General features: G+C 42.2%; 1 protein-coding gene across 1 annotated transcript in view; it reads right to left on the reverse strand.

The window, feature by feature from the left end:
- The window catches only part of AKAP13 (A-kinase anchoring protein 13), a 205322-nt gene that overhangs the window by 63420 nt on the left and 114037 nt on the right, over positions 1–27865 (reverse strand). Inside the window, exon 10 of the mRNA XM_066558526.1 lies at positions 25067–25128. Within this exon, the coding sequence (XP_066414623.1) occupies positions 25067–25128 (62 nt within the window). The remainder of the gene's footprint in view (positions 1–25066; positions 25129–27865) is intronic.

A 27865-nucleotide genomic window follows, 5' to 3' on the forward strand; every position in this document is an offset into this window, starting at 1 on the left:
AGTTGCCTGCAATTCCTGCACTAGAAACTAAAGCAACAGTTGATTTACCCCCTTCACAAGAACCACCTTTCAAGATCCTCCAAAACCGTCTGAACAGGAGCATGAAGGATGGGGCATCTGGGGAAGGAATTTCCACTGTTTTCCTTCAACATCTGTTGCTGCAGAAAGACTCCATACACACAAAACTCACATCAAGAGCAACAATCACTGCTTTGGCAATCATCTTGCCAGACAATATTAAGAGCAGACATATCAATTTGCTTGCAAGTTCCACATTTATTTTTTATTTAAATTATTATGGTAATCTCCCTGTGTATTTTCTTAGCTTTGTGGGATGATATTAACAGGTGGATGCAGAACCCAAAGACATTCTCAAATGTATGCCAAAAGGGACAAGACTTGCAATTCTATGGAGATTTTTTTTCTTCTAGCACTGTGAATATTCTACACTGAGTCTTTTATCTTTACAGAGCTGGTGACACCATATCAGGACATATTTTCAAGGAGGTCCAAACTGACCTTTCTCATAGTAACAAGCCAGCAGTGTTATAGGAAACTATATTAAAGGATTTCACCAAAAAAAGGCTCCTACAAGCACAGGACATGTTACATGAGTGAATAAATTAGCTCTTTATGGTGCAAGAGCAACACTAAATTCCTAGAGTGCATTTATCGCCCAGCAATGTCCCAGCAGGGAAAAGGAACGTGTGCCCCAAGAACGTTTTCCAGCCCTTGGCATTGAAATGTCCTCCACCAGCAAAACTAAAAGTCAACAGACTTTAATTAAGCTTCAAAAATAACAGCATTTTCTTTCCCAAAAAAACCCATCTCTTAGCTAATATGGGAGCAAAATTCCTACAAACATGTATGTGTCTAATGTGAAAACACAGTAATTTCATTTAAGCTGCCCTCCCAGTTGTAATTCTACATGAGACACAAACAGAAAAACTCAAAAACTTTCTACAGCATTCTAAAGACACATCTCTCCTTCTGTCCTTCAATGACCAGAACAGCATGGACAGATGTTGGATTAAAGCTTAGTCATTCTGGGCCCACAAAGTTTGATGAACACCAGATACCCATCAGCTGGGCATATCCTTCCCCCAGAAAAACTCCAAAGAAAAAATGAGCTTGCTTATGTGCTAATAAAGAAGAAAAACTTCCAACATAAAATGTAAGGAAGCCTAATTCCAGTTAATTCAGGGACTTCTCCACAGACTACTTTTAGCTTAGGATGTTGTAGATGTCACTTTGCCTTAGGTAGGCAGGGATAAATCAGAGCATCTTCCCTGGTGCTGGAGTAAAGATACCAGAGCAGCCAGGAAGCAGAAAAAACAATTAATAGAGCTGTTCTTTTAACTTCAAGATACCTTGATTAATTATTAATGCTGGTTTTAATTCCACAAATAATGATCTGATCTTCAGCTGGAAGTTCATCTGAAAAGCAGAAAAATCAAACCTCATTGCCCCAGCTGTGAAAAAATTTACTCCTGATGCCTACCCTTAACAGCTTCAGCATTCACATACAGAGGTGAAATGCAGATACAGGCAAAAAATGTTAGAAAACATTCCCAGCTGTGATTACTCATCTCCCATTCCCAAAGCAAGCCCAGTTCTTACTTGGTAACTTTGCAAAGCAACTGCCTGTTCATCCCCATTGAATGCCTGTCTGACATCACATGTATCTATCTATCTATCTATCTGCAAGGTGCCAGCCAGTGTGGTTTTTGTATCCTGTCTGTGTAGTTTTATTTGTGGTAGCAGGCACAACATAAAAATGAGACAGGGCTGCCAAGGCACACATAGGCACACTGAGACTTCCCATTTTGGGCTTAGACCGCTTTACCCTGCACGTAGCTGCTCAGAGCTCAGCAAAATGTTCAGACAAGCAGGCATCCCACACACCCCACAACTTCTCCCTCATCTGCTGCAATGCAAACCCAGCAGGAACAATGACAGCAAATTTTTATGTCATTTCTGCATCGTCCAGGCTTCCCTGCATTCAGTAAGTTCAGGATCCAAGTTCATCGAGTTTGCATTGCTGTAGCAGCCAGTAAAGGACACAGAATCATGGAATCATAGAATGGTTTGGGTGTGGAAGGCACCTTGAAGATGATGCAAATCCAACACCTTTCCCTGGTTGCTCAAATCACCATCCAACCTGGTCTTGAACCCCTCCAGAGATGGGGCATCCCACAGCTTCTCTGGACAAGCTGTGCCAGGACCTCACATCTCTCACAGTAAGGAACTTCTTCCTAGGATGAAGTCCTACCTCCAACAGGGACTGGGACACTGTTGGTAACCTGCTGCCTCTTGCTTTTTTATATGTGGAGAGGAGGAAGAAACTATGCTAAAGCCAAAAATAATTGTGTGCATCAACCCTCAAAATTGCTGAGGTTCATTTTTTTCATAACTTCACAAGCCACCGTTTCAGGCTCAATCTAAACATGGAAAATTTGAGTCTCAAGACAGTGGCCCTTCAGATGACAAAATTATGGGTAGGAACCAAAAGTTCTTTTGCAATTCTGTCTAAGAATGGATGCAATCAATGCAAAAATAATCTCATCTAAAAACATTTATAAAATTCATTCTTCACCACTTGTTCCCATTGTCCTTTTTCAGCAGCTTATTTTCTTTCCTGTGTCATGACTGAGTCACCATCCCTGGAGGCATTTAAAAGATGCACAGATGTGGCACTAAGGGACATGGTTTAAAGGTGGACTTGACAGTGCTGGGTTAATGTCTGGCCTTGATGATCTTAAGGGTCCTTTAAACTGAAACAATTCTGTGATTACTGAGTTCCCTGCCTTAAAATGAAGCAAAGAACATATCCATCTACTACTCAAGAAATGACAGTTTGTCTGAGTCAACCTGCAGCCAAATTGAAAGCTGTTTGGTGCTTTGCAGGTATCTTGTTAAAATTTCATCAGCTCAAACACTCTTGATGGATCCAATTTGGGTTTGCTTTTTTCTATCAACATGTACTTGCTTTTCAATATTTAAGCAACCCTGTCCTGTGAACTCCCCAAAATACAATAGCCTAGATAAGGTACAGTTTTATTTCAGTATTTTAATGAAAACCAAACCCAACAGAAACCCCACCCCCAGCTCCCTCATTAAGGGCCTGATCCAACTCCCATTAACGTCAAGAGATGATCTGCCACTGACGCACTCAAGCGCTGGCTTGGATCCCTAGGTCATCAAAATTCAATTTCATCTACCAGTTATGTTATAGAAACCAGAGAAAACATGAAGGACAACTGAAAATCGAGCTAGAGTTGATTGTAGCTGTAGCTGTCACCAGCACCCTCCTATTTTAAACATCTGCAGGCTGTACAGCCCATGTTGGGAGCAGCAATGCGTGCACACACGCACACATATATGGACACTGAGTCATTTGCAGGAACAGACAGTATAACCCACAGTTCTGAAACTCAATTAGGAAAATACCAGTTGGAACTAATAAGAGCCACATTTTGTTATAAAATCTAAGCTTTGCTGAACAAAAACTAATTTAAGGAACTGATGACATCAGAAACACTGAAGCTGGATAATTGTAGTGAATTGTATTTTAACCCAGGCATTCAGATACTCTTCATAAAGAAAAAGATTTTGCTTTTTATTGGCAACCAAAATTATCAGAGGTACCAGGTCTCCTCCCAAGAATTATTAAGAATTGTACACACACTGTTTCTGTGGAAGAAACAGTGTGTGAACAATGCAACAACATTTTTAATGTCTCCTACTGTGTCTATAGACTGAGTATCATGGGATTCAATCCTCAACCAGCATTAGTAACATCAGAGGTCTAAAATACTCAAAAAAAATTGAGCTGGTAGAGAAAACAACTTACAGCTATCTGTGCCACCAAAACCACTAGGTACACTGAATTAAAGGAAAACACTTTCATTCATAACAAAGCAAGGTAACAAGAGCTAGGTCTCTTAGAGCAGATAAAGTAGAACAAGAATTAACTGAAAATAAATTTGTTATATATTCTTGTATTGACTTGGAAACAAGAGCATGAACCAAAAATCATAAAAAAGGAAGCTATATGATCATGTAGAATCCCACTGCTTCAGCTAAGAAGAGAAAAGAGAAAAAGGGAGAGGAAAAGGAAATGATCTTCCAGCAGTTAAGATCTCTGAATTGGGCTGTGTTTTGCAGTCCCTCTGGCTTCTCTCCTATTTCCATCCACTCTGCCAGGAAATTGCTGAAGCTCCACAAAGCTGTTACAGAGACAGGACATTCCCAGACTACCATTGTGCCATTTGGTGGAGCACTTGCTAATTTTAGATTAGAGGAGGCACACACTGGGACAATTAGCCAAGAGCCACTCCTGATTCTTGCTCCAACCCATCCTCAGACAAAATCACACCCAAACAACAAGACTGACAGCAACCCTTCTAACACAAACAAAAAACAGAGGCAAAGGAGGATCCACCATGCCTTTTTTTGGCAGAATGCATCTTTTGGGTAACATGTGTCATTCAATCTCAAAAAGCAAGCGCTGGAAATGGAAACCCTTTTCCCCTCACACAAAAAGCCCAGCTGGGATTTCAAACCAGGGATTGTTTAAGGGCAGAGGGCAGGAAAAATGGCCAAGGAGCTCTCCCAAAGAGTGCATGCCACAAGAGATTATTTAGTTGCAGAGATAATGATATGATAATAATATGATATGGTTTAATAAAACTCAAAACCACCTCCATGCTGAAGGGCAAGAGCTCTTCCACCTGTCCCTCCCCACCGCATCATCCCGAGGGACATGAGCACAGCAAGGAACAGACTGATCCCCTGGAAAGAGGAAAGGGAACCCAAAAACAAATATATACAAACATCATACCTTTAACAACACAACATCTACAGTCCTGTCCACCTTGGAAATGTCGCACAGGCTGTATCGCCTCTTGTGTCGTTCGTACATTTTGTCCAAAGAGCTGGGAGCAGAGGAGCAGAGCCCACCATGAACCCTGGGCTCACCACAGCCCCAGACCTCTCACATCCGTGCTCAGAGGAGTCCCTGTGTCTCAGCACACCAGCCTGCCCGAGCTTCTTAACAGGAAAACGAAAATCCCAGCGCTGCGCCCGGCTGATAAAGTCTTCTCGGAACAGATTTGCTTATACAGGCAATGCAGGAACTTATAGCAAACAAAAGATATTTGAAGACAGCTTTATACATATAGGATTATTTTTTTTGCGACTGCTAAGAATGGTATCAGCCTTCCTGTTACAGTAATAATAACAAAAAAAAAATGTTTTCCAGACAACTTTGATATCCAAAAAGCACCAGAATGAAAATGCTGCCCGAAAAGAGAACAAAAGCCAGATGTGTGCAGCAGGAACACTGACACTCCAAGTGGAAATGCAGAAGGTAGGCTCAGCCACGATGGGTCTAATTCAGGAAGAAAACAAAAACAAACCAAAAAAACCAATCTCCGTATCCAATGCAAATACTGTCACCAAAGCGTTTTGCTTTTCACGCCCTCATGCACTGAAAGAAACAACAACAAAAAAGTACTTTCCTCCTTCCGAGTCAGTTCACTGTTCACTGGGCAGGACGGCTGGGGTTTGAGTTAAGTTTAAATTTCTAATGACAGCACTGGGCAAAAGGAAAGAAAATAATGAAATAAAGCCACTCCCTCCTGATTTGGGCTGGGACGTCACTGCTTGCCTTTTTAGTCCTGCACCAGTGTTCTCCCGGCTTTCAAATTTACTTTGCAGTTGTGGGAGCATGATTCACTGAGAGGAAAAAAAAAAAAAAAAAGAGGAGGGAGCGGGGGAAGAAAAAGAAAAAGCAGCAGCTTTTCTTTGCCAGCCTCTTCCACCTCTGGCTGCAGGCACTTGGTGTGCTTGCTCGGTCCAAAACGAGACTGAGAGCAAAGGGACGTGTTTTTCAAGAGGTAAAAAGACTCTTCCCACTCCCCCAGGCCAGGTGAATGAAAGACAGTTTCAAGGTTAATGCTTTCCTAAACCAGGAACGGAAACTTATGATTTAATCAGCGCGCATGGAAAAAAAAAAAAAAAGAAAAAGGAAATCAGCTATTTACTTCTTCTTAGTTTGTTTGCAACACAGAGCAAAGATCTCAGCAACTAGTTGTCCAGAAAATATAATCTTCCCTCATCTATTCTAGCCTGAAAGACAGAGCTTTTTTTCTTGGGGGGAGAAAAAAGGAAAAAAACCTAAAGTTTTTTGTCTTTCTAATGCTGGGGCCAGCACAAGTCTCTCTGCTCTCAATAGCTCATTCACATCAGCTGGGCCCTGCATGCTCACTGCCACATGGTTTCCTGTTTTCAAACTGCCCCCTTGCAGCCCCCTCCGCTTTCCACCCCACCCTGACCTCTCCAGGGATGAAATCTTTCCATACTTCCCTGGCTTTAGACATTCTCTCATTCACGATTCAAAAGGGAATGGGGGCGGTTCAAAACGCAAGGGAAAAAAAAGAGAGAAGAAAAGGGGAAGCAGAGTTTTCAGAGACTGGGAGTTTGTAGCGACCAGAACTTGCTGCTTTGCTAGATGGAAAAGCTGAAAGTGCAGAATTTTTAATCCCAAGCTACAAAGCAGAAAACAAAATTGGAAACAGCATTTATCAACTCGAGGTTTGACTGCTGATCTCCAACTGCCACACTCGTCAGCGCCGGCAGAACTGGCCCACCTCCTGCTGCTGGGATTTGCTCCACTCCTGGAGCTTAGTTAGGGGGTTGTAGGTTTTTCATCCAGTCCTGTAGGGTGGTCCTGGCTCCCTGGTTGTATAAAGAGATTTGTGGCCACCAGCTCAAACTCTGGCAAAGGTGACTCAAACCCCGCAGCCTACTGGAACAAATAAAACACAAGTTCTCGGCATCTGAATGCAAGATGAGTCTTCCAAAGGAGATCTAAACTCATCTGCTGCAAGCAAGGCCTCCAGCTTCTCTCTTCCCAGTGCTACCCTGTCTTCTGACTGCCCAAACCCACTGCACCACAGCCTGCCCATGAGCAACACAGGAACTGACTCCCTTCTGTGCCTGTTTGGTAAAACACCAAAACTCTGGAGTTTACAGAACCGCCACGCACTACTGTGAGCTCCTGGATGTGCCACCCTGATCTGTGCAGTCAGACTACACAAAAGCACAGCTACCCTACAGATTTAGCAGACTCAGTAACCAAGCAAAGGGCTTCTTCTCCTGAGACTGCATGGCACAGCGGCCAGCCCTGACACAAAGGTTGGCCTTGGGCCTTGCACCTGAGCGTATCCTCAGGCACTGGAGCAGGCTGGGACTCGCAGCAGGTGAGATCTCCCAGTGAGGGACACAGGTACACTCTTACCTAGTCAGTGCCAGGGTCTCCCCACACTTCCCTTATGCTCCAGTCTCTCCCTCACATCCCAAAGCTTCATCTCCACCACACCACCAGCTGAACTGAGGAGGATTCCTCTACGAGGCTGTCTTACAGCTACAATCCCTGGCTCAAGATCTCAGCCAATGACTCCGTTCTCTCCAACAATGAGCAGAGCTTCTGCTTTCAGTATTAGGACACACACAATGTGGTCGTACTTTGGGGACTTTCTGGAGCCACCGGTTTTCTCCACAAGTAATGAGTCCCAGCAGTCATGTGCCCATCGAGACAAGGAATCAGAAATGGCTGTGACAGCATTCCAACCCTTCAAACACTACCATAAAAGGCAGGAATTTCCTCAAATCTAAATTTACAAGACAGGAACCCATAAACAAAGTATGTGAATTTAGTTCAGGTGTAGGAATTTGCAACAGTCACAGTGTCTTAATGATGCTCTAATGTTTCATTATGAAGCATCTTTTTTTTTAAAACTGATATAGCAGATAGATTTAATCAATTTAATTACAGCTGCTGGTATACCCAGCCAAGATTTATCCTAACAACAACTGCACAGCTCTGCTCAGACACTCCATTTAAAACACTTCACCTTTGATCCACAGAGTTCCTCTGGCAACCAGAAAGAGATGTCCAGCTGCAGGGCTCAAGGAATACCCACCATGCAGAGAAGGTGAGCATCACTAACTGTGACAGTGCATCTTCCACAGAGATGCAAGATGGGTCCAACTTGCAGCTGCAACAACACCCAGTCTTTCGTGGCTCGCATTACCTCACCCTTCTTGCAGGTAAGGGGAAATGAGAAACATCTCCAGTCAAAGCAGATGGGAGACATGCTGGGAAATGTGCAGCTTTCACAGCAGGAGGCCAATTTTCCTGTGCTATGCACAAGCATTTTGGGACAGCCAAAAGCCACAAGTAAACCAGTGGGGGCTTTCATGGGGCAACAAGGAACAGAAATCTGATGTGGAAGGTGCAGACAGGTGGAGGGAAGCAGCCAGGGAAGCTACCAGACCCACACCAGGCTGGGTGACTCTGGGATGTGTCCCAGGACTTGGTGCATGTCCTGTGAATCAAGATGATGACCTGCCTTACTCCTTATTTATGTGTCTAGATTTAATAAAGGTTGTCAGTTGATCTCCTTGACTCCGCTACACCTTCAGCCACAGAGGGAAACAATCAACACACACCAAGAAAAAAATAACCCCTCCTCTCCCTTCTCATTTTTTAATTTAAGCTTCCAAATCCCTAATTTGTTCCAAGAGTTTTTTCTGTAGTTATGTTCCTGACTCACAGCAAAGATCAGGGGACCAGTGATGACTACAGAAACCCAAAGTTCATCTCATCTTCATTTCCAGACTTTGCTGTTGAAGGAAGGAGGGGAAAATATAATATAAACAAGCAGAAGATAGTGTGCCAGACACACTCTCCCTTGGGAGACAATCACCCTCTTCCCTCATTAGGTGGGGCTTTTGCTGCATTGTTTCAGGCTAGAAATCTTGCCTTGCACACAGCCTGCAATCCACACAGGCACTGTCAGGCAGACACAGAACACGACTCAGCTGGGACAGAGCAGAACAAAGGCTTCCAGTCTCTTTTGTCCAGCTATTTAGGCAGTCCTTGAATGCCATACAAGTGTTTAGACAGTATATAGCATTTATGCTCTGAAACACAATGAAACAAGACGATCAGAAAATAAAGATTAAATTTAAAAAAACCTACTCTAACAAGTAAATAATTATCTTTTTTTGGCGAGTTGCTCAAAATGGAGAGGAGACACGAGCAGCAGCCCCGGCCACTGGCTGCTGATGCGACAGTTCTGGGCTCTTTATTGAAAACATCTGGAAGTTCTGAGCCACTTTGTGCAGCCAGGAGTTTGAAACTATCCAATCATTTCATATCCAAACCCAAGTCCAGCACTGTGGATTTCAAGGGAAGGAAAAGAGGGGGAAGAAAAAAAAGAACAACCGCACTTGATCACGCCATATGATCTGTAACTCATCCAGATAAAACTCCTCCTCCTCCTCCACCCGCTAACAGACCTCTTAATGACCAGGAAATCATGGTTATCCTGAGACAGACTGAACTATTGTTATCTGTTTCAAATTACTTTTGCCATATCGTTATGAAACACTGCAATGATGCAATCTGCAGAAATACTCAGGCGCATTAACTTTTTAAACCGCGACTCTGATAGGAACTAAGGGAGCAGCAGATGAAAGGAAAGAATTCTGTTTTAAGCAAGGCAAAACCCACTTTTGGGCACTAAAACGAGATGATAATAAATTCATCAGACAGTAAGAGTGAAGAATTACAATTTCAATTGCTCTTTTCTTAAAAGAAAGCAGCTTTCTGGGAAGGCTTTTTAAAATTTTACATTTCTGGCTCTTGCGAGAATAGACAAAACAAATCGCTTTTTTCCTAAAACTAAATAAGGCAAAGGAAATCTGTACTCTAAGGCTGCAAAGCCTGTAAGAGGAGCACGTCCAGTCTGGAAAGGAGAGCACATCCATCCTGTCTGCTGGGAGGGAGGTCAGCGCCCACGTGCGACCAGACCATGATGGACGCTCAAATGTGGATTCTGAAGCAGACCAGGCTGCTGTTGACCACAGCAAGCACTCACACCACAAACCATGGTCAAGAGCCCTGGATATCTCATAGCATTTCTCATGTTTGCAGGAGTACTGCAACACTGAGAGGAGTTTTGTGGCTGACCCAGCCCCACTGTGCCTGTCCGTCTGCATCCCTGTGTCGTGGTGGCACTTTTGTCCAGAGCTGCATCCCTCTGGCCATGGCACGATCCAGCTTGGTGTCCCACCAAGCTACAAGTAGCTCCAAAAGGCTGGCTGTGATTTTGAATTCCCCTACGAGGTAGGGCATGGAAAGAAAAGGAGTCACAGAGGGGGACACTGACAGTCCCCCACCACCTGTGGCAAATCCATGCTACTCTAAGGGGAAAGGTCAGTGATGCAGCAACAAACCTTCACAATTCTAGTCCTAAAATACCCCCATATTCATCAGTTTGATTTAATCCTTGGGCCAAATCATCCACAAGTTTTATTCTCCAGCCTGGGCCTCTCCCAAAACTTCCCTATTTAAATCATATATTCACACCAAGGTCTGGAGAGAGGCATTTCCTCACGGAGCAATGCTTTGGGACAACACGACTGGGCTGAATTTAACATCAAACAATCCACTGTCCAGCTGCAGCCTGTGTTTGAGCTCAGACAGAACCAGACAGAAACAGCTAAAGAGCCATGAGGGAATGAGGAGGGCTTGGAAAGCTGTCAGACACGGATACATGGAGCACGTGTTTTGAGAAAATATAAAAACACCTTGAGAGACCTTCAGCCACTTCCTGACCTTCCCTTTTTCTAATATTTCTCAGAGACTCAGTGTACATTTTTCAGGAATTTCTATTGTCCAAATAACCTTCAGAAAAATGCTGAAGCTTTGGTCAGCCACAGAGCATGCCTGAACATCCTTCCAGAGGAAGTCAACTGCCCATCTTACAGCTCCCAAATGGCTACAGGAGAAACACAACCCACTCAAGAGATTAGCAACCCCTCAGCTGACTCTACATCACTTTGCAAGATCTGCTTCTTCCTTTACCAAAAATAACTGCAGTTGAGATGTCTAGCTGGCTGAAATGCTGTGGGATCTTGGACCAGCCCACAGATATTTATTTAGCGTGTTATGGGAGTTGAGAGAAATACTTCTGCTGTCAAGCACTGGACGTGTTGCTTTGCTCTGTGAGTTTCAACATCCTGAAAATAGGGAAGGGAAAACATGAGTGGATAAAGCGGGAACAGTCCCAAAAGAGGCTGTCAAGGAGCACCTGAGCTATGAACTGCAGCAACAACCCAGCTTCACGTCCCCTGTGTCCTCCTGTCAGCTGCTCCTGTGCTCAGGCCATTCCCACCAGGGCACGGGGGTCAAATGACTTACAGAGTGGGTCAAACACCAAAAAAACGGGGACTTTTGTAAAGAATAACATAATTTGCAACCAAAACAAGTGGATGGAGAATAATGTTTTGATTTCACAGCTGGCACAGCCCAGCCTGGAGCTGCTGCTGAAGAAATGATGCTCATTTCTCTGATCTCATCCAACACTAAAGTTGGTCACAGTAGATTTGTTTATGTTTTCCTTTATGGTTTTCAGTTGTTGTCAATAAACATGTAAATTTTACATGCACACAATGAGTGATAATCTTTGCTAATTACTATGATTCTCCTATAAAGGAAGGATTGCAATTTTGGGGATCTGGAAAGATAATGACATAAATAAAAGTATTTAAAATACCAAATTGCATTTATAGTTTTCAAACCACCTTAAACATTATACAAGTCACTTGAAACTGGTTTGCACAGACCATCCATCCCTCAAATACCTGAAGGCCTGCTCAAGCCCAATCAAGCAATGTCTAAGAATTTGCCCTACAGAGGAGTTACGGAAGAGATCACTGCATTTGTCTCAAACGCAAGAAAAAGGGAATGTTTCATTATCTATAAAGCTTATAAATTCAAAAATCAAAGGAGTTTTTCATTTTTATATAATCCATAATAAAAAAGCATATTCTGACATGATTGGGATAGCTACAGGATATAAGAAAGTACAGATTTATACAACTAAAAACAGATGTTCTGTTCCCCATAACAACCCATTCTAGAAAGACTGAACCTCAACAGTTCAAGATATGCAGTTAAAAATCAGTTCAAGTTTTTGTGCAGGAAAACAAAGCACCACACATTTCCAGAGTGCAGGAAACATCCCTGTGCTCTGAAATGATCCCCACTGCTGTGGGCAGGGCACAGGAGCAGGCAGACACCGCCTGAGCCACTCCAGGATGCCTCAGCTTAACACGAGATCAGTGCCATGAAATGCCTGGTGGATGGTTCTAGCTGATGAATTATGTCTTTAGCTAAAAACAGAGACAGGGTAGCAGATTATGTAGATGAATTGGCGGATAAAGCCCAACAAAAATGACGTATGGCATGAGTGAGTGAAATTAATGGACAATATAAAAATGACACATCTTGTACTGAGGAAATTATTCAACTTTTACCATTCTTTCATGCCTACAGTTTAAGGCACTGTAATCTAACTGAAAAACAGAGACGGGTCATTCAAATGAATAAATCATGCCAGAAAATGATTCAGTTTCCCTTCTTTTATTTTTTTCTTCTTCTTTTTTTTTTTTTTTCCTTTTTAACTGAAGTCCCTAAGACTCAGCCCTTCGGAAGCCCACATGACCCAGTGTATTGTCCTGGCCAGGCACTCTGTCAAAAGGGAAAAAGTTATCTTTTCTTTCATCTTGTAATTGAAAATCTGGGAAGGGAAGCACTGGGAAAGCAGAGCACTGTACAAAGGCACCCATCATATTCCCAGGTCAGCTTTTTGCTTGGCTGCTAATGAAGGCAGTGGATTGAGGACACTGTGGCATTTTTTTTGCTCTTCCAATTTTTCTGTTTGCTTTGTGGGAAGGAGGATCTCAGCCCCCATGGGTAACTGAGATGCTCTGAGAGCAGCCAAGCCCCTCTCCCAGCAATAACAGCCACTCCAGATCACCCTCCTACCTACACCCGCATTCAACCAATATTTTTGTGCCCTCTCTCCATGCATTTGGAAACCTGAAATGAAATCCAATGCAAACTTTGAGAGGAGGCATTTGGAATCCAGCTCCTGCCTGGGAGGTCTGCTTTAGGACCACATGAGTATTCCTTTGCTCACTGTTTTATCCGTTTCCCTGGTAGTCCTCTGTAAAGAATATTAAACAAACATGTCTTTACAGCTCAAGAGCCCAGGAGAGAATGTTGACCCTGTGCAAAAAGCCCTGGTTTTATCCATTTTTACCCCACTTTCATCCCTCTGGACTAAGGATGTATATACAAGGGTAAGGATTCATTGGGTGCACAAAGCCATCATTAAGGACCGCTACATCAATCCATGCTGAGTATATTCTCCCCTATAGCCTGATTTTAGAAAGTATTTTCAAAAGGAATTTCAGGGCATAAAACATGTATAATTACAGCCAGATACATGGAAGCATCACCATTAGTAAGGAATTTTCTCAATAGTTGGTGCTGCTCCAGAAAAAGAATAAAATATTTATTCTAAGGTTATAAACTAACATACCTCACACCTCTACCAGCTTTTCAAAGATCCCTCTACAGTAACATTTGTTGTTGCAAGGTTAAATCCTAACTGGAATAATGGTTCCCAAGCCCTGCTCCTGTGCCTCTCCACTCAGTTAAAGCTAGGGAATGTCCCTGCAAACATGGGGAATGTCAGGCCAATACAGGTGCTTTAGGAAAGTTTTAGCTGCTGAGTTTTTGAGCTTCCCTCTCCCATTCCCATCTCTCACCTGCCAGAGATAATGCATTTCCATATCTTTAACAGCTTTTTTCAATAGATAAATACATTTAAGACAATGGTTGATGATAAATGGCACCAAAATGTCAAAAAGCAGCGTTTATTATATCCTGCAATTTCCCTGAGTTATCCTTCTGATTTGGACTGTCCCAGGAGCTGCAAATTGCTGTGCTGCAGATAAGGAAAATGGAGCATCTGAGATTTCTCACCAGTGACTACAAGGAATGGGTTGGTTTTGTTTTCTTAGGAAGAAAGAGGAAAATGTCCTGAAGCTTTCTCTTCAGGCTAAAATCCAAAACATTTACAAGACTCAAGAGCACAAAAGCTTGCAGATAACCAGCAGAACTGATGCCAGTTCCATCAAAGCAAACAACTAACAGCAACTGGGAGGAATGCAGATTATGCAGCATCCCTCTCTATTGAAAAAAAAAAATCTGTTATACAACAGTTAAATAATTTAACTACTCCAAGTTATTATTCCTCAGTTAGTCTTTTTTGGCTATCATGCAGCACTAGTCTATTCTGTTTCTGAAGTTTGCCTTTAGGAGAAAAAAAAAGGCAACTTCAAAACACACAAAAATTAATGAAACCCATATGTGGGATACTGTCATTATTCCATGTTTATAAGACGATCAGGTTTTGTTAAATGGGCTTACTTAATGCAGATGCATAAGCAAAAATACCCAGCAAAAGATCTGAAAGCTATTGAAAGCAAAATATTTGCACAATTTAAACTAAAAGCCACTATATATTTTGGTGCAACTTTGTTTATGGCTTCTCTGACAGCTTATAAAGTTCTCCTAACCAGAGAAACATCTCCTAGATAAGATTTTACCTTTTTGACTTTTTCCCTCATACTGTATTTAAGCTGGGCCAACCTAAAAATCAATGGCTTATGGAAACATCTGTTGATACAGGCACACAATAATTTTGACTTTTTTCAACAGCTCTTGTTATTTTATGCTCTTTTTTGGCTAGGCCTGTTGGTAAGACTGGAAGAAAATAAAAGTTGGGTTCCTTTCCTGACTTCGGTCTCTCTTTAGTGGCTGCAGTCAGCACCTTGTTCCCTCCCCTGCACTGGGAGTTTGGGGAAAAAAGGCTGAGTGCCCCCCATGCCTCGTCTTGCCCACCAGACTCAGAAGAGAAAAAAAGGAAATCTCACTAAATACTGGCTTAAAATACCCCCTGCTGTTGCTGCTTTCTGCCCCTACAAGGGACTAAAACACCCTCCCCACTGCTCATCTTCCTGGCTCCCATTTGCACCTCCAACAGCAATCCACAATAAACCCCAGGTTTGTCTTGCCTCTCCTCCTGCTATTTCACTGCTGGGATCCAGACATCTGCCAACATCCTCTGTAAAAGATAACACACAATATATTTTAAGAGTCAAGCTGCCACAAGATATTTGGTGCTTCAGACAGTGCTCCTTCCCAGACAGAGAACATGCACTGCTCACAGGAAGGCTTGCATAAAAACAGAATGTACTTTTCTTGTGAATCTAATGATTGCCTAACAAAAAAAAAAAAAACAAAAAAACAAAACAACAAATTCAACCAAAATATCCTATTTTCAACATTTAATTCAGCTGCTAGTTGAAACAAGATGTTTCTATCTAAATTCTGTTTGCTTGAAAGAGAAGAAAACAACTTACAAAGCTTTTAAAGAGCTCCAGTCTTTTTCAGTGTACATTCAAACTGTCAAGAGCCAAAGAAAGCCAATACCCCACGCACAGATTTTTTTTTCTTTCCCCTTGCTCTTTTTAACAGAGAGGACTTGTTTAAATCTTACCTTCAAACTTCTTATTTCCCTGCCATGCACTCCTAGAGTCTCTGTCAGCTGTGCCAATGCTTGCCCAAAAGGAAAGTCATAATAAAACCAGTTTAAACAGAAACTGCTTATCTAGAGGAGGGAGAGCCCCAGGTTCACAAGCAGAGGAGATATTTCAGCATTAAAGAATTCTCGGAGCTACTCCAAGACACAAATTTCGGTTGTCTGCTGCACTGCAAGGATTTTAAGCCCAGAAAGAAGCTATTTATTTAGTCTATATACATAGATTTATAACAAAGGCAGAGGATCCATCTACGCTCTTCTGGGTGCTTTTTGCATCGTTTATAGCATACGAAGTAAAACTCAGCTTCCTCAAAGACAGAAAAGAAGAAATAAACAAGGCTTGACAAGAAAAATCAAACACTGTCCCCCAAATATACAGCTATGAACTATAAAAGCTTTTTCAGCTGCCTCTCGATGTCTCCTCAAAGCACATTAAAACACAGAATTTGCAAAATGCCCTAAAACTCATTTGTGCTCGTGCTGCAGGGAGGAGTTTCTCTCACCCTTTCCCTTTGCAAGACCCCAATCTTTACAGTCATGCCTCTCTTGGGTTATCTACAGGTAGGAATATCAGGACATGATGTAAGCAACCTTCATTCTCTTTAAAAGGCTCAAAAAGGTACATTATTGCTCTGTTTTAACCCTGGATTTCAGGCATTTGAAGCTAAAACTTATCTGGGCAAGCAGGTCAGTAAGTGTTGCCTCACCTTGTTATGGCCAGTGAGTAAAAAAAAGAAATAATAGTGGAACAAATTACCAAGGAATCCTTCTGTAATCTCAGTAGATTTTAACAGCCCATCCCTCTCCGTGCTTTTGGTAAGAATCAGTACAGTATTTTGGAAAGGCAGAAGAGATTTCATACTCCTAAACACAAGATGATCTCACACTGAAACTAACATTTTAGAGAACTGCACCTCCAGTCTTTGAAAATGTGTATTTTGGAAATATTCCTCCTAACTGCTTTCAGGCACTTAGTATATCCAGCTGTGTTAAGAAACCTAGCAAAAGTTCAGTGTCAAGCAGTTCAGGATTATGATCTTTTTTTTTTGATTAATGGAGGTAAGCATAGTCTCAGACACAAGACAAACAAGTCACTTGATGCTAAGCAGACTCAGTACCAGAGCTCAGAATAATGAGCAAGCAGGGGTGAGGCTTCATGTTCCTGCCTCTTATCTCAGCAGCTGGAAGGACACCACATGAGGAGGGAGAGTACAGCCAGAGACAGGCAGAGCCAGCCCCCAGGTACCTGCAAACACAGTATTGGTGCTCCAGAGGGAAAGATGGAAATGCTCCAGGAGAGGGAGGCATGTGGCATTGGTAAAGATGCAGGTAAGGATATACCCCCAAATAACTAAGTACAAAAATAAGGAGAAAGTATTATTAAGTGGCTGTAATGGGATCAGGGCAAAGTCTTTAGGGAGAAGTAATATCTAACCAGGCTGAGGAAACCAAAAGCCACCCATCAGACCTCCTGCAGATCTGAAAGGAGAGCAGCATAACTCAGGTTAAACACAGAATAGCAACAATTCCTCTGTTTCAAGCTACACAAACAGAAGAGAAAGCAAACAAGGTAATCCAGAAATATTTGCTCTATTTTTTGGATTAGTCTCCTGGGCACAGCTACCGCCTTCATTTTCACCAAGTACATCACTGGCACGAAGATGATAAACACAGCAAGTAAGAAGGGAGGGAGCAGTTAAGTTCACCACTGCTGAAGAGAAAATCAGAAAGTTTGCTACATCAAGTACATGTTTATTTAGGAATAAATTTCATGTATAAGTGAAGCAGAAAGAGAAGTGGAAGAAGAACTTTATTATCTGCAAGACACCAAGTGCAAAAGAAAGCCTGGTTTAGAATTTGCTCCCATCTGCTAAGTCCTATACAGCTGATGAAGTATATTTTATTAAACCATTGCAAAACATTTTATGTTCTTGTTACAGCCTCCTTGCTGGGGTTATTCCAAAGCAGAAGTCCAAAACACAGACCACACACAGCAGTAAAAAACCAAAGTAGCAATGGAAAGGAGGTACAGCAGCAAGGAGAAGAAACTCTTATCCCTTGTGTCTACCTGCTCTGAGGTCCCAACAAAAAAAGTCACTCTTGTCCATGCTTTGTACATGTCATTTGGAGATATCACCTCTTCTTTAGCATAATTTATGACTAAATCTTCTACCAAAATTCAGAAGTTTCCTATTCTAGAAAGTTTTAATTAATTATGACAGCAAGGACAGCTATGACTGCCCACAGCCAAACACAACACACCAAGGCACTACTCTGACCCTGGGGATTTTAATTCTGACCTGCAACTGCCCCAGCTCAGCCAAACCCATTCCCTCCCAAGCTTTTATTTTGGATATCACATTCTTGGACACCAAATCACACAGTCCTTCTTCTGTGTGGACTATGATATTTGAATCATCCACTGCAACATTAACCATCTATTCTTGTTTCACAGCCCCAAGCTTAAAAACCTCCCCACCACCACCAGTTTGTGCTGTACAACTGCAAAGATGTCCCTGCCAAGCCAGAGAGCCATCAGTCTGCTCAGTGCAAGGATGCTGCATGAAGAGGCAAACATTTAGTTATCACCCAAGCTTTTATCTCATCTGATGTTTTAACAGCAGTTTGAGCCCAGAAACATTCTGCAACACAGCTGAGTCACACTGGGCCACACCAGGATGTGTTTGTAACACCAGGCAGAAACAGACACTGAGCAGAAACAGCTGAGATGCTGCAGGAAAAAAAAAACAGATTTCCACCTTTGCATGAAAATAATATAATAAGGGAAGGCAAACAAAATAGGTGGGAAAAGGCTGAGAACAATAACAAAAAGGGAAATCTGTGAAAGGATCATGAGGTGAAAGGCACTTTGATTCCATGTTTCTATGGAAAAAGTTTAACAGTACTTCTTATCTTCTTACACTCATCATTCTTTTCATCTTTTGCTGGAAGTTAAAGTCAGAAATGCTATGTCTGGATATGCTAGAGCCTGCTTCATCAGTGCCCAAGAGTTCCTGTTCATCTCTCCTGTCTGTCCCATGACTCATCACAAAAATTCAGAACAAATGTATGGGAATATAATTAAAAATCTGTTTATTGCATTTATAAGGTTTTTCTCTAAAGTGGTGTAAATTCCAATACACTGCAAAAAACTGTAATCTACAGAAAAGCATGAACAGTGGCCTGTCTACACTGTAAGGGGTCAACTCTGGCTTCCAAAATATCAGAATGGGCATTAGATAAGTTCCTTCAGAAGGATAAAAACCCAGTGATCTGATACAGCAAAGTACCCATCTGTCATAATAATGCAGCCTCCATCAAAAGTCTACATTTGGTCACCTACATTATCATCTTAGTTTTCTCTATATTTAGACCAGGAACTCAATGTGCAGTAATCATATCTACTGTACAACAGTTACACCACAAAACTTTTAAGATATTTCAAAAACAAATAAAAGAACCTACAGAATAAAGGAGATTGGACCTTTCAGAAACAGCACAATATTTTCCTTCATAAGGTACAATATTCAATGCCAGCATTCCTTTGCTAGACTAACAGTCTTAAGCATACATTATTTTATGGATAGTATGGATCCATAGTTTTATGACTGCATGGAAAATGAATGTATCAAACCACTGGAAGAGAGCTCCAAACCCAGCATTTTCTATCCTGGACTATTTTAAGTTCTGAACCAGGACTTAAAATCTGTTAGGTCTGTATTTTATAAACTTGTAAATTAACAGAGTCCTGATCCTAAAAAGGATCTGAAAGCTACTTTAATACATTGATGCAAAGTAATTTATGAGTGAACCCCTTTGTCTGAAGTAAGCCGTAAGTGAGCATTGCAGAACTGTAGTTATTAAACAGTTGTCTTCAATCTAAACCATCTCAAAACTACACCCAGAATAAACAAACAACTCTGCCTTTGAGGCAACAGCATCTACAGATGAAACTGCAGGTAGATCTTGATGCTTTTAACAATGAATGTGAAGAAACAGAGGAATAAACTTCACTGCGACTGGGAGGATGGCAGAGCCAGATGTTTAGTTAGAGAAAATGAGAAAATTATGAAAAACCAGAGTATCAGGCAGCAATCTTTGCCTCTGAAGAACAGTGGCTGAAGGGGAAGGCGAAGGGGAGGAGAATCAACTCACCATCTCCAGAGATCAGCGGGGCTGGCACAAGCCCCGTGGCCACGGTGGGGGCGGCGCGGGCGCCTTCATCTGCCCCGAGCCAGACCTGGGAGCAGCATCCCTGCACTGAGCTGGGGATTTGGCTCCGTGTCCATGCTCCTGCCTCGCCCCTTAACATCCGTGAATCCTGTGACTGAGCTTGGAAACTACTGTCTTGAGCTGGGGATTACCAGTATTCTGGATAAAAAGGCATCGGAAATGCAGCACCCAGAGAAATTCAGCGCAGGACAAAAAAAAACCCCTGCCACAATAGTTGTATTAATGCCTTCAAGGCATGAGTAATGGTAAAGGCCAAACAAGAAGCTCAGCCTGGTTTGAGTTTCTTTTTCTTTTCCTTCCCCCAGCTTTTATTCTCGCTCCCTGCAGCTTGTGTGGCGATGGCCGGAGCAGGCGGCGAAAGCCGGGGTGATGTGTCCTACCCAGCCATGAATTCACTCAGGGCTGGCCAGCGGACACAATTTCCTCACACAGCTCAAAGGCTCTGCTCTGACCATCCGGGGCAGACACAGGATGCTGGTGGGTGTGAGAAAGGGCTTGGCAGATGACTAGCCCAAAGCCCTGACCCGCTGGGTGAGTGTGTGTCAGCCTCCAGCATTAATGCCAGGCTTAGGGCAGGCTCCCTTTTGGCTCAATTTTCCATGTTTACTGTAGTTACAGGACAACATTTACAAAGAGAGGGTTACACAAGTGATTTTAAAGAGGCAGGGTGAGAACACAGCCTATTGTTAAGGCAGCACTTTCCACCACCAGACCCAGCTCTGGTTTGTTTCCAACACTTCAGCCACTTGCTCTGAAATTGTCCAAGCTGTTGACGGAATTCCTACTGCGCTATTCTGCAGGCAGATCCCTTTGGAAAAAAAGGGATTTGCAACCCCCATCCCATAGTATGTACATGTGTACACCCATGCAGATGGAGAAAATGAACTTCAGTGCATACAGACAACCTGAATTTTGTCAGGTCCTCAGGGTGAGCAGTGTGCTAAAATAGTTGATTCCTAAGAAAATAAATTGGAACCTGTAGAACTATAACAATCCCTTGTCTTGGGTCACCAGCAAGGTTCAGTAGTTTGGAACTGCACCAGACTCTGCTCCTCAGCACCAGCCACAGGAGGTGGGTGACACCGTACACCTTGGAGAGAATTTTATCCATTTATCTGATGACTCCAAGGAAGAGAAATATGAGAGATTACAGCTGGGGGAAGGAAAAATCTCTGTATTCTTCACACCTACTGTCCATCCCAACATCCATCTCAGTGCCATGTGTGTCTCTACTCTCTCCCATAGGCTCTTTTCCATCCCCTTCTTCCCACCTTCATCTCCTGCAGTCCTGCTGTCCCAGTCCCCTTCCTGTGCACACCCTGCCAGACTCTGGCCAAGCAGCTCCTTGCTCTTCTCCTTGTTCAGCAAAGCACAAACATGTGGGCCTACAAACCAAAACCAACGGGCAACAACAGACCTGAAGCTTGGTTCTGACAGCATCATCTCTCTTATCTGTAACAACTCCCAGGGAAGGAGGCTGCCTGGCCTCCCTAGGTGGCCTTGCAACAGTTTTATGATAGTAACAGGATGTTTTCACAACATCCAGCCTAAATCATCCTCGCAAATTAGCAAATAAGTAAATTAAACTGCCATGGAAATCTGGGACTTTAATAACCACTATTACATGTTGGCAGCCTGCTGGATTGCACAATGGTTTTCTTTTTGCTGCATCGAATAAATTTAGTTCTTTCAATCTCTTCTCACGTTTCTTAATCTCTTCTCATTGTTTCCTTCTGGACACTTTCCAATCTGCCTGTGTCTTCCTCTGAGCAGGGCACCCCAAAGTGGATTTGATGGCACTGATGATGGTTCCACAGTGCCACACATGAGTAAGTCACCTCCCACACCTTACGGAGGACACTCCTTCAAATAGAGCTCCAAACAAGACTTGTCTCTCTTGCAATAACTCTTGCAGTTGGTTCATTTGTAATCCACTACAAATCCTCAGCCTTATTTTAACCTATCCCTCTCCAGCTTAAACCCGACTTGGTAAAAGTGAATTTTGCTTTCTCCTTTGCAAATGCAGCACTCACTGTCTGCTTTTATCTCTTATCTGGATGTGCTCTCCAATTTCTTAAGGTCAGTCTGAACCCTGACCCTGTTCTCTCAAGTGCCTAAAATCCCTCCTGACCTGATATCATCTGAGTGTTATAAACATACCTTCATCTTCCAAATCATGACTGAAAATATTGCAAGTTTCCCCCCAGAAAGTGACCTTGCTGATTTATCAATTGTTACTGCACTACTTGGATCAGTGGAGGGATGTAAGTGCAAGAGTTTTCTAAGCTTCATTCTCAGCAATTTCTGAAAACACAGACATTAATTAAATACTGTTCCTTTGGTAAAGGTAGGATGCATTAAATTCAATAGGAACTAACTAATACAGTTAATAAATGCAATGGGAAGGCTATTGCCAGTGAACTCTGTCCTGAGGTCAGCCAGCTACAACTTCTCAGTCACAGGCTCAGACAACCCAGCAGCACAACCTTATCCATCCTGCCACATGAAGACAAAGATTCAGCAAATAATGAATCACAACCAATTTCTGGGATCAACACAAGAGAAGCATATCATGGTACAGTTCATTTAAAACTGCTGCTTTACTTTTATAATGCTGGAGTCACAGGCTCCATTTTAAACTATTTTAATATTGCAGCATGCAGAAGCCAAACCAAATTTCTCATCAGAGTTAAAAATTATTCCATTTTAAAAACACTAAAGTCTCATTTTAATAGATCACATCAAGTGATTGTCCCAGCTCTACTCAAGATTCCCAAACTAAGCAGGAAGATAAGGACCAGGAGAGTCTCCATGAGGATAAGCACCCACTGCCCACATGCAAGGAGCCTGGGAAGTTCTGGTTACAGAGTTTTATAGGTGAACAGATACAACCTCTGAGAAAAGATTCTGGAATTTAAGAAATAGATAACTTAAAAACTCATTTTAATTGGAAAAAACGTTTTTCCATTATTTTCTCTTTAGTGCTTATAATTCTATAGACCATTATTTTCCTAAACATTTTTTAATAGGAGCTTTTCCATGACATGTGCCAGAGTCTTCTGAAATGACTACGGGAGAAAGTGTGATATCTCACATCTGTAACACTGGCATCACAGATCCAGCTAATTGTAAAAATCCTTCACAGTTTTTCATTCTTTAAAACCCAGCTTAGAAGAAAGAGTTTACCTCCTTCTCTCTCCGAAGTACTCAAGCTACTGTCCTTCAGCCTGACTGAACTATACAAGAAACTGCACTTTTTAAACTCCAAGACTGTTTTCTTAAAGTAACTTGTGCTTATGAAAAGCAGTGTGCAAATTTCTCACCCATAAAACAGGAGTAAGCAATAATTCCCACGATCCAAAACTGCGGAGGCTGCAAAATACCTGCAGCTCCTGACCAGGGGCAAGCAACAACGCTTCTATTTGCACCAAGTTAAGAAAACCACCTTTACTAACCACAAAATGGTCTGTAATGAGAAGGCAACGAGCAGCTCAAAGACTCCTGGCTACAGAAAGCAGCAGCACTAAATAAAGCAGAGTCAGGATGTGGCAGGAGAGGCACAAAGCGCGATGGCAGCTTTCAGCGGCCGCCTCTGACCCAGCCCACATGTGTGAATTAAACTCTATTTATAAGCCTTCCACTCCTTTTCGGTTGGTTTTTTTTTTTTCTTTTTTTTTTTTTTTTTTTTAAACTACCTTAATATAGTGCAGTTGTTATTTTGTTTCTGTTGAACGTAGCAACAGGAAACCCGGTCAGTCCTGCAGCAAACTTTCCATTCCCCTGGCACTCCCATTCCTGCCTCGGAAAAGCCAGATCTCTAAAGAGGTGTTTGACAGGGTGGGAGGGAGAGGAAGAAGAGAAGAAAGCACACACACAAAACCCAAAATGCCTGTAAAACATGCAAAATGGAAGCTAAATTCAAAACTTTTTTTTTTTTATTTTCTCCTTGTTCGAAAGTAAAAGGCTGTGTCCTAAATTACATTTTCTAAAGATTTTTTACTTCACTACCAGATTTGGAAGTACTGGTCAGGAAATTTATCTTTAATAAACGGTCAATAAAAAAAAAATAAAAATTCAGTAGCATCCTATTCACACATTCCAGTAATGAAAGACTTCCATATCAGACAGCACAAATTTTGGCTTGGAAAGTTATTTTCTCTAGTTCCTTGCTAACTCACCAAGCAAACAGCTACAGAAATTAAGCCTTAACTTGTTAAAAACATAATAAACCTGATTTTATTACAAGCTTTGGCAAGACTGTTCTGCTGCTCAAAGAGCTTTACTGCATGATGAGCAAAGATTTTTGGAGCTCCACCCTGCACTGTAAACTCATCCCAACAGTATTTTCTCTTTTAACAGCTTCATAATGGTAGGGGAGGACACAAACACAGCTGCTCAAAGGCAACATGCTCCAACACAAGGCTGCCATCAATTTGCCATTTACAAAATGCTTTTTCAGGAACATGAAACCCCACATAAAATACAGGAGCAAATACAAATCCATCTAGGAAAGGTAAGACTAAAAAAACCCACAGCTATTGACAAAGCAGAATTTGCATTAGTGGTGCTGTAAATGAAAATTCTGTTCATGTAAAGCTAAATATCAACCTTTTTTTTTTTTTAAATCACAGAGAAGTCTTAAATATGGCAAGTAATAAAATACAATACCAATGGATTCCTGGCATGACCTTTTTATATTGTTTCACTGACATGAGGAATATGACATTTCTCCCCACATTTGATCCCTATATATCCTCCCATTATTCATTTTTCTTCCAGCTAAGGCACAAACACTCCCAGCCCATGACTCCTTTAGACTTTGGGGTCTGTGCACACACCAACATAAACCACAGCCATGGCTCTTTCTGCCAAAACCTCCCTGGAAACACAAAGCACCAGAAGGGATGGACAGACTCTCCAGGACCACCCTGGCAGCAGCAGCGCAGGGACCTTAAAGGTGCTGCTGGCCCCACACAGCATCACCAACCTCAAGTGCATTCCAGCATGTGGCTTTTGATGGTCAAATCATACACAAATCTTGTGCAAGGTACAACTTTGCCCCATGAGGAACCTCTTGGCTCAATCTGTCTGTGACTGGCTGAGAAAACACAAATGTGCCTGAATCCAGTGGTTGAAAATGCAAGGGCTAGAAAAGCCCAGGCTGTCTTTAAAAGGCTAAAGCAATGTCACTGGACATTGTTCAGCTTTGCAGAGGCTACAGAAAGGAAACCAGCAGGTCACAGCAGCAGTGACATTTCTTTATAAAGAACAGCAAAGGACAAGGTGACAACACCTGCACTCACCACTTCCTGTGTGCCATCCTTCTGAAAATCCACCTCGTCCTCAGTTTTCATTTCCAACATCCCTGTGCAAACAGAAGATCCACAAAGGTAATTTAAAACAAACTTCTTTCATTGCTACTAATATTTTTCTGTTTACTCAAACCAGTACCCCCTCCCCAAAAAAAAGAAAAGAAAACCCAACCCCCAAGGCCCTTCAACAAGTCTATTTGAACCCCTACAAGGCCATTTGATTGCCAAATTTTGGTTTCATTGCTGACTTCACTGCTTCCTCACTATTCATTTTAACAACTATCCTATCTGGGAGGAAGGAAACGATGAAACAGCAGCAAGCATAGGGTGAAATTCCTGACAACCTGTAGATGAGGTCAAGCACATCTGCAGGTATTTGTTCCATGTATTTTCTTAGCTCCCATTCATCTACATAAACAATCAAACCTTTTGCTATTTTTCTCCTTACCATAACCCACAGATAACACAAGAAACTAGCCTTGTCTGCCCTCAGTATCTATTTTAAGCATTGCAAAAAAAAAAAAAATCACAAGCTGCAAAAACCCAACCCACCTGCACTGCCTTATGGATGAGAGAATTGCCCTGCTGGACTAGGAAAGCAAAACCTTTGCTGCTGGAGTTTACAAAGTCCCAGCTGACTTTCCCCTTCTCCACGCTCCTGTGATGGTGTCACCACTACAGTTGTACAAATTTCATGTCCCAGCTGCTTCCTCTGCCCAGCCAAGTTTTCATTAGTCACCATTCCCCAGGGGTTCCCCCTGCTTACCTTTCTCTGGCAGGAAGTCAACATCGTCATTCTCTTTGATCCCTAAGCTAAGGACTCTCATGACACACAGGACACTTTCAGGGGAGTGAAGTGATTTGACCAAAGCCACCCAGATGAAGAGTGGCTGTGTCAGGGCTAAAACCCCCTCTAATCCCACTCCCTCTCTCATTTCTACTAAAAACAAACCCTGAATGGATGACAACGCCTTCTTAAGGGCGACGTATGCTTGCAGTGAGTTTAGCCCTACAGGGATTTAGCAAGAGGAGCCTCCCATTTTCATGGGGAAATCATCCTAACAATTGTAACTAATGGTTTTCCACTGCCTTTAATGTCTACCCTTGTTTTTTGGGACCATCTGGTTTTGCAATGATTTTGCCTCGATTGCATGAATTTGTGGACAGACTCAAAAATCAGAGATAATGCTACAAATTTCTGTGAGATCCAGTTGCTGGGAAATCTGCTCAGGGTCATGGCAATGCCACCGTGGTTGAGATCCTGATCCAAAGACAGAACATTCAAGTAAGAAACATTTGGTGCACTGAGGATGGGAGAAGTAAGCTCACCCTGCGGGGTAAGAAATGGGAGGATGAAGACATTTAGCCCTCAGGATGAAATTCAAGACAATTTTTTCACTCTGTCACTTCTTCCTAACTTTCTCATAAGAAATATCCCAAAGGAAAAGCACTATAAAGCTGTCACAGAGGTCTCTGGGCATAGTGCCTCTTAATGCATGCGTGGCATCGTTAGTGACATTTGTTACCTGCTCATCCTGCCACTCTAACAAGGGAAGGAAATCATTCCAAGAGCTTTTCCACAGGGAAAATGCCACCAATAAGAATGAGGTGAAGACTCATAAGGTGATATTCTTCTGTCAAGGAATATTTTCTTGAAATGCTGAGATCTACAGGAGATATTTCTGCCAGGAGAACAGCTAAGGAGCAGTAATTAGAGTATTTGTTATGTAAGATGGCAGACCCCAATCCTACAATCTAACCTTGCTTGGTTTGGTTTCTGCCAAGAAACTGCAACTACTCCAAGGTGTTTTGTCAGCACAAACCCATGGCATCTCTTCTCTTCTCACCCAGCCAGGCTACTGTGGTATGATTTCATAACCTAACTCCTTTCTTTTTTAATGAGTAGCATCTACCTGCCTGACTTGCAGATAATGTGCTTCCAGAACCCATTACTCAGCAGTAATACAGTTCTGAGTCTAAAGCTAACAGTAGGAGGAGATGCCTCAGGAAAGCAGGATCTACCTTCATCAGCTTCCTCAGGGTTGTGACCAGTCACTAGATACCTGTCTGGATAAGGAAATTGGCCTTTTGAAGTCTTTGTTTTGGGGATAGGCGGAAACTAAGCAGAGGCAATGAGATAAACAGGTGTATATTTGGGAGCAGCTTCACAATATAAATAAAAAAAATTAAAGACCTCAATGATCTGGAGTAATGGCAACAGCAATTATCAGCTGATTACATCTCTGATAAATTACCATGACAATAAACCCCTCTGACTACACGAGTTTCTGAGAAATAGCCTTGTGACCTACACTTCCTTTGGGAAGGTTTTATTGTATTCCACCAAAAAAAGGTGTGACTCATCCTGAGAACTGACGAGTCCGAGTCCAGCACGGATACAAAATCCTCTGTACAAATCCAGACCTCAGGGAAAACTCCCCAGAACAGGCACAGCAGAAAAAGAATTGAAGGGCCACCGAATTGATATAAAAAACATGCTACCCAAGGCTAGACACCAACATGAAAAGTGTATACAGCAATAATTATAAACAACAAATCAGTTCTATTGAATTACTGCCGTATCAGATTTCTAGATGGTGCTCTATAGGAGATCAGTGTCAGAAATATTCCAAATAGTGAGCTTGGATTCATAGCAGTCACTTGCCTATGCTTAAAGCCAATTTTTCACCTGGGCTTCCCCAACATTTTGATTCAAAATAATCCTAAAGTACTTCAAGAGAAAATACTACAGTTTAAATTTTGTTTTGTGTGGCATCTCATTGCACGTGA

Source organism: Molothrus aeneus, chromosome 13, assembly GCF_037042795.1.
Source record: "Molothrus aeneus isolate 106 chromosome 13, BPBGC_Maene_1.0, whole genome shotgun sequence".
NCBI classification, from domain to species: Eukaryota; Metazoa; Chordata; class Aves; order Passeriformes; family Icteridae; genus Molothrus; species Molothrus aeneus.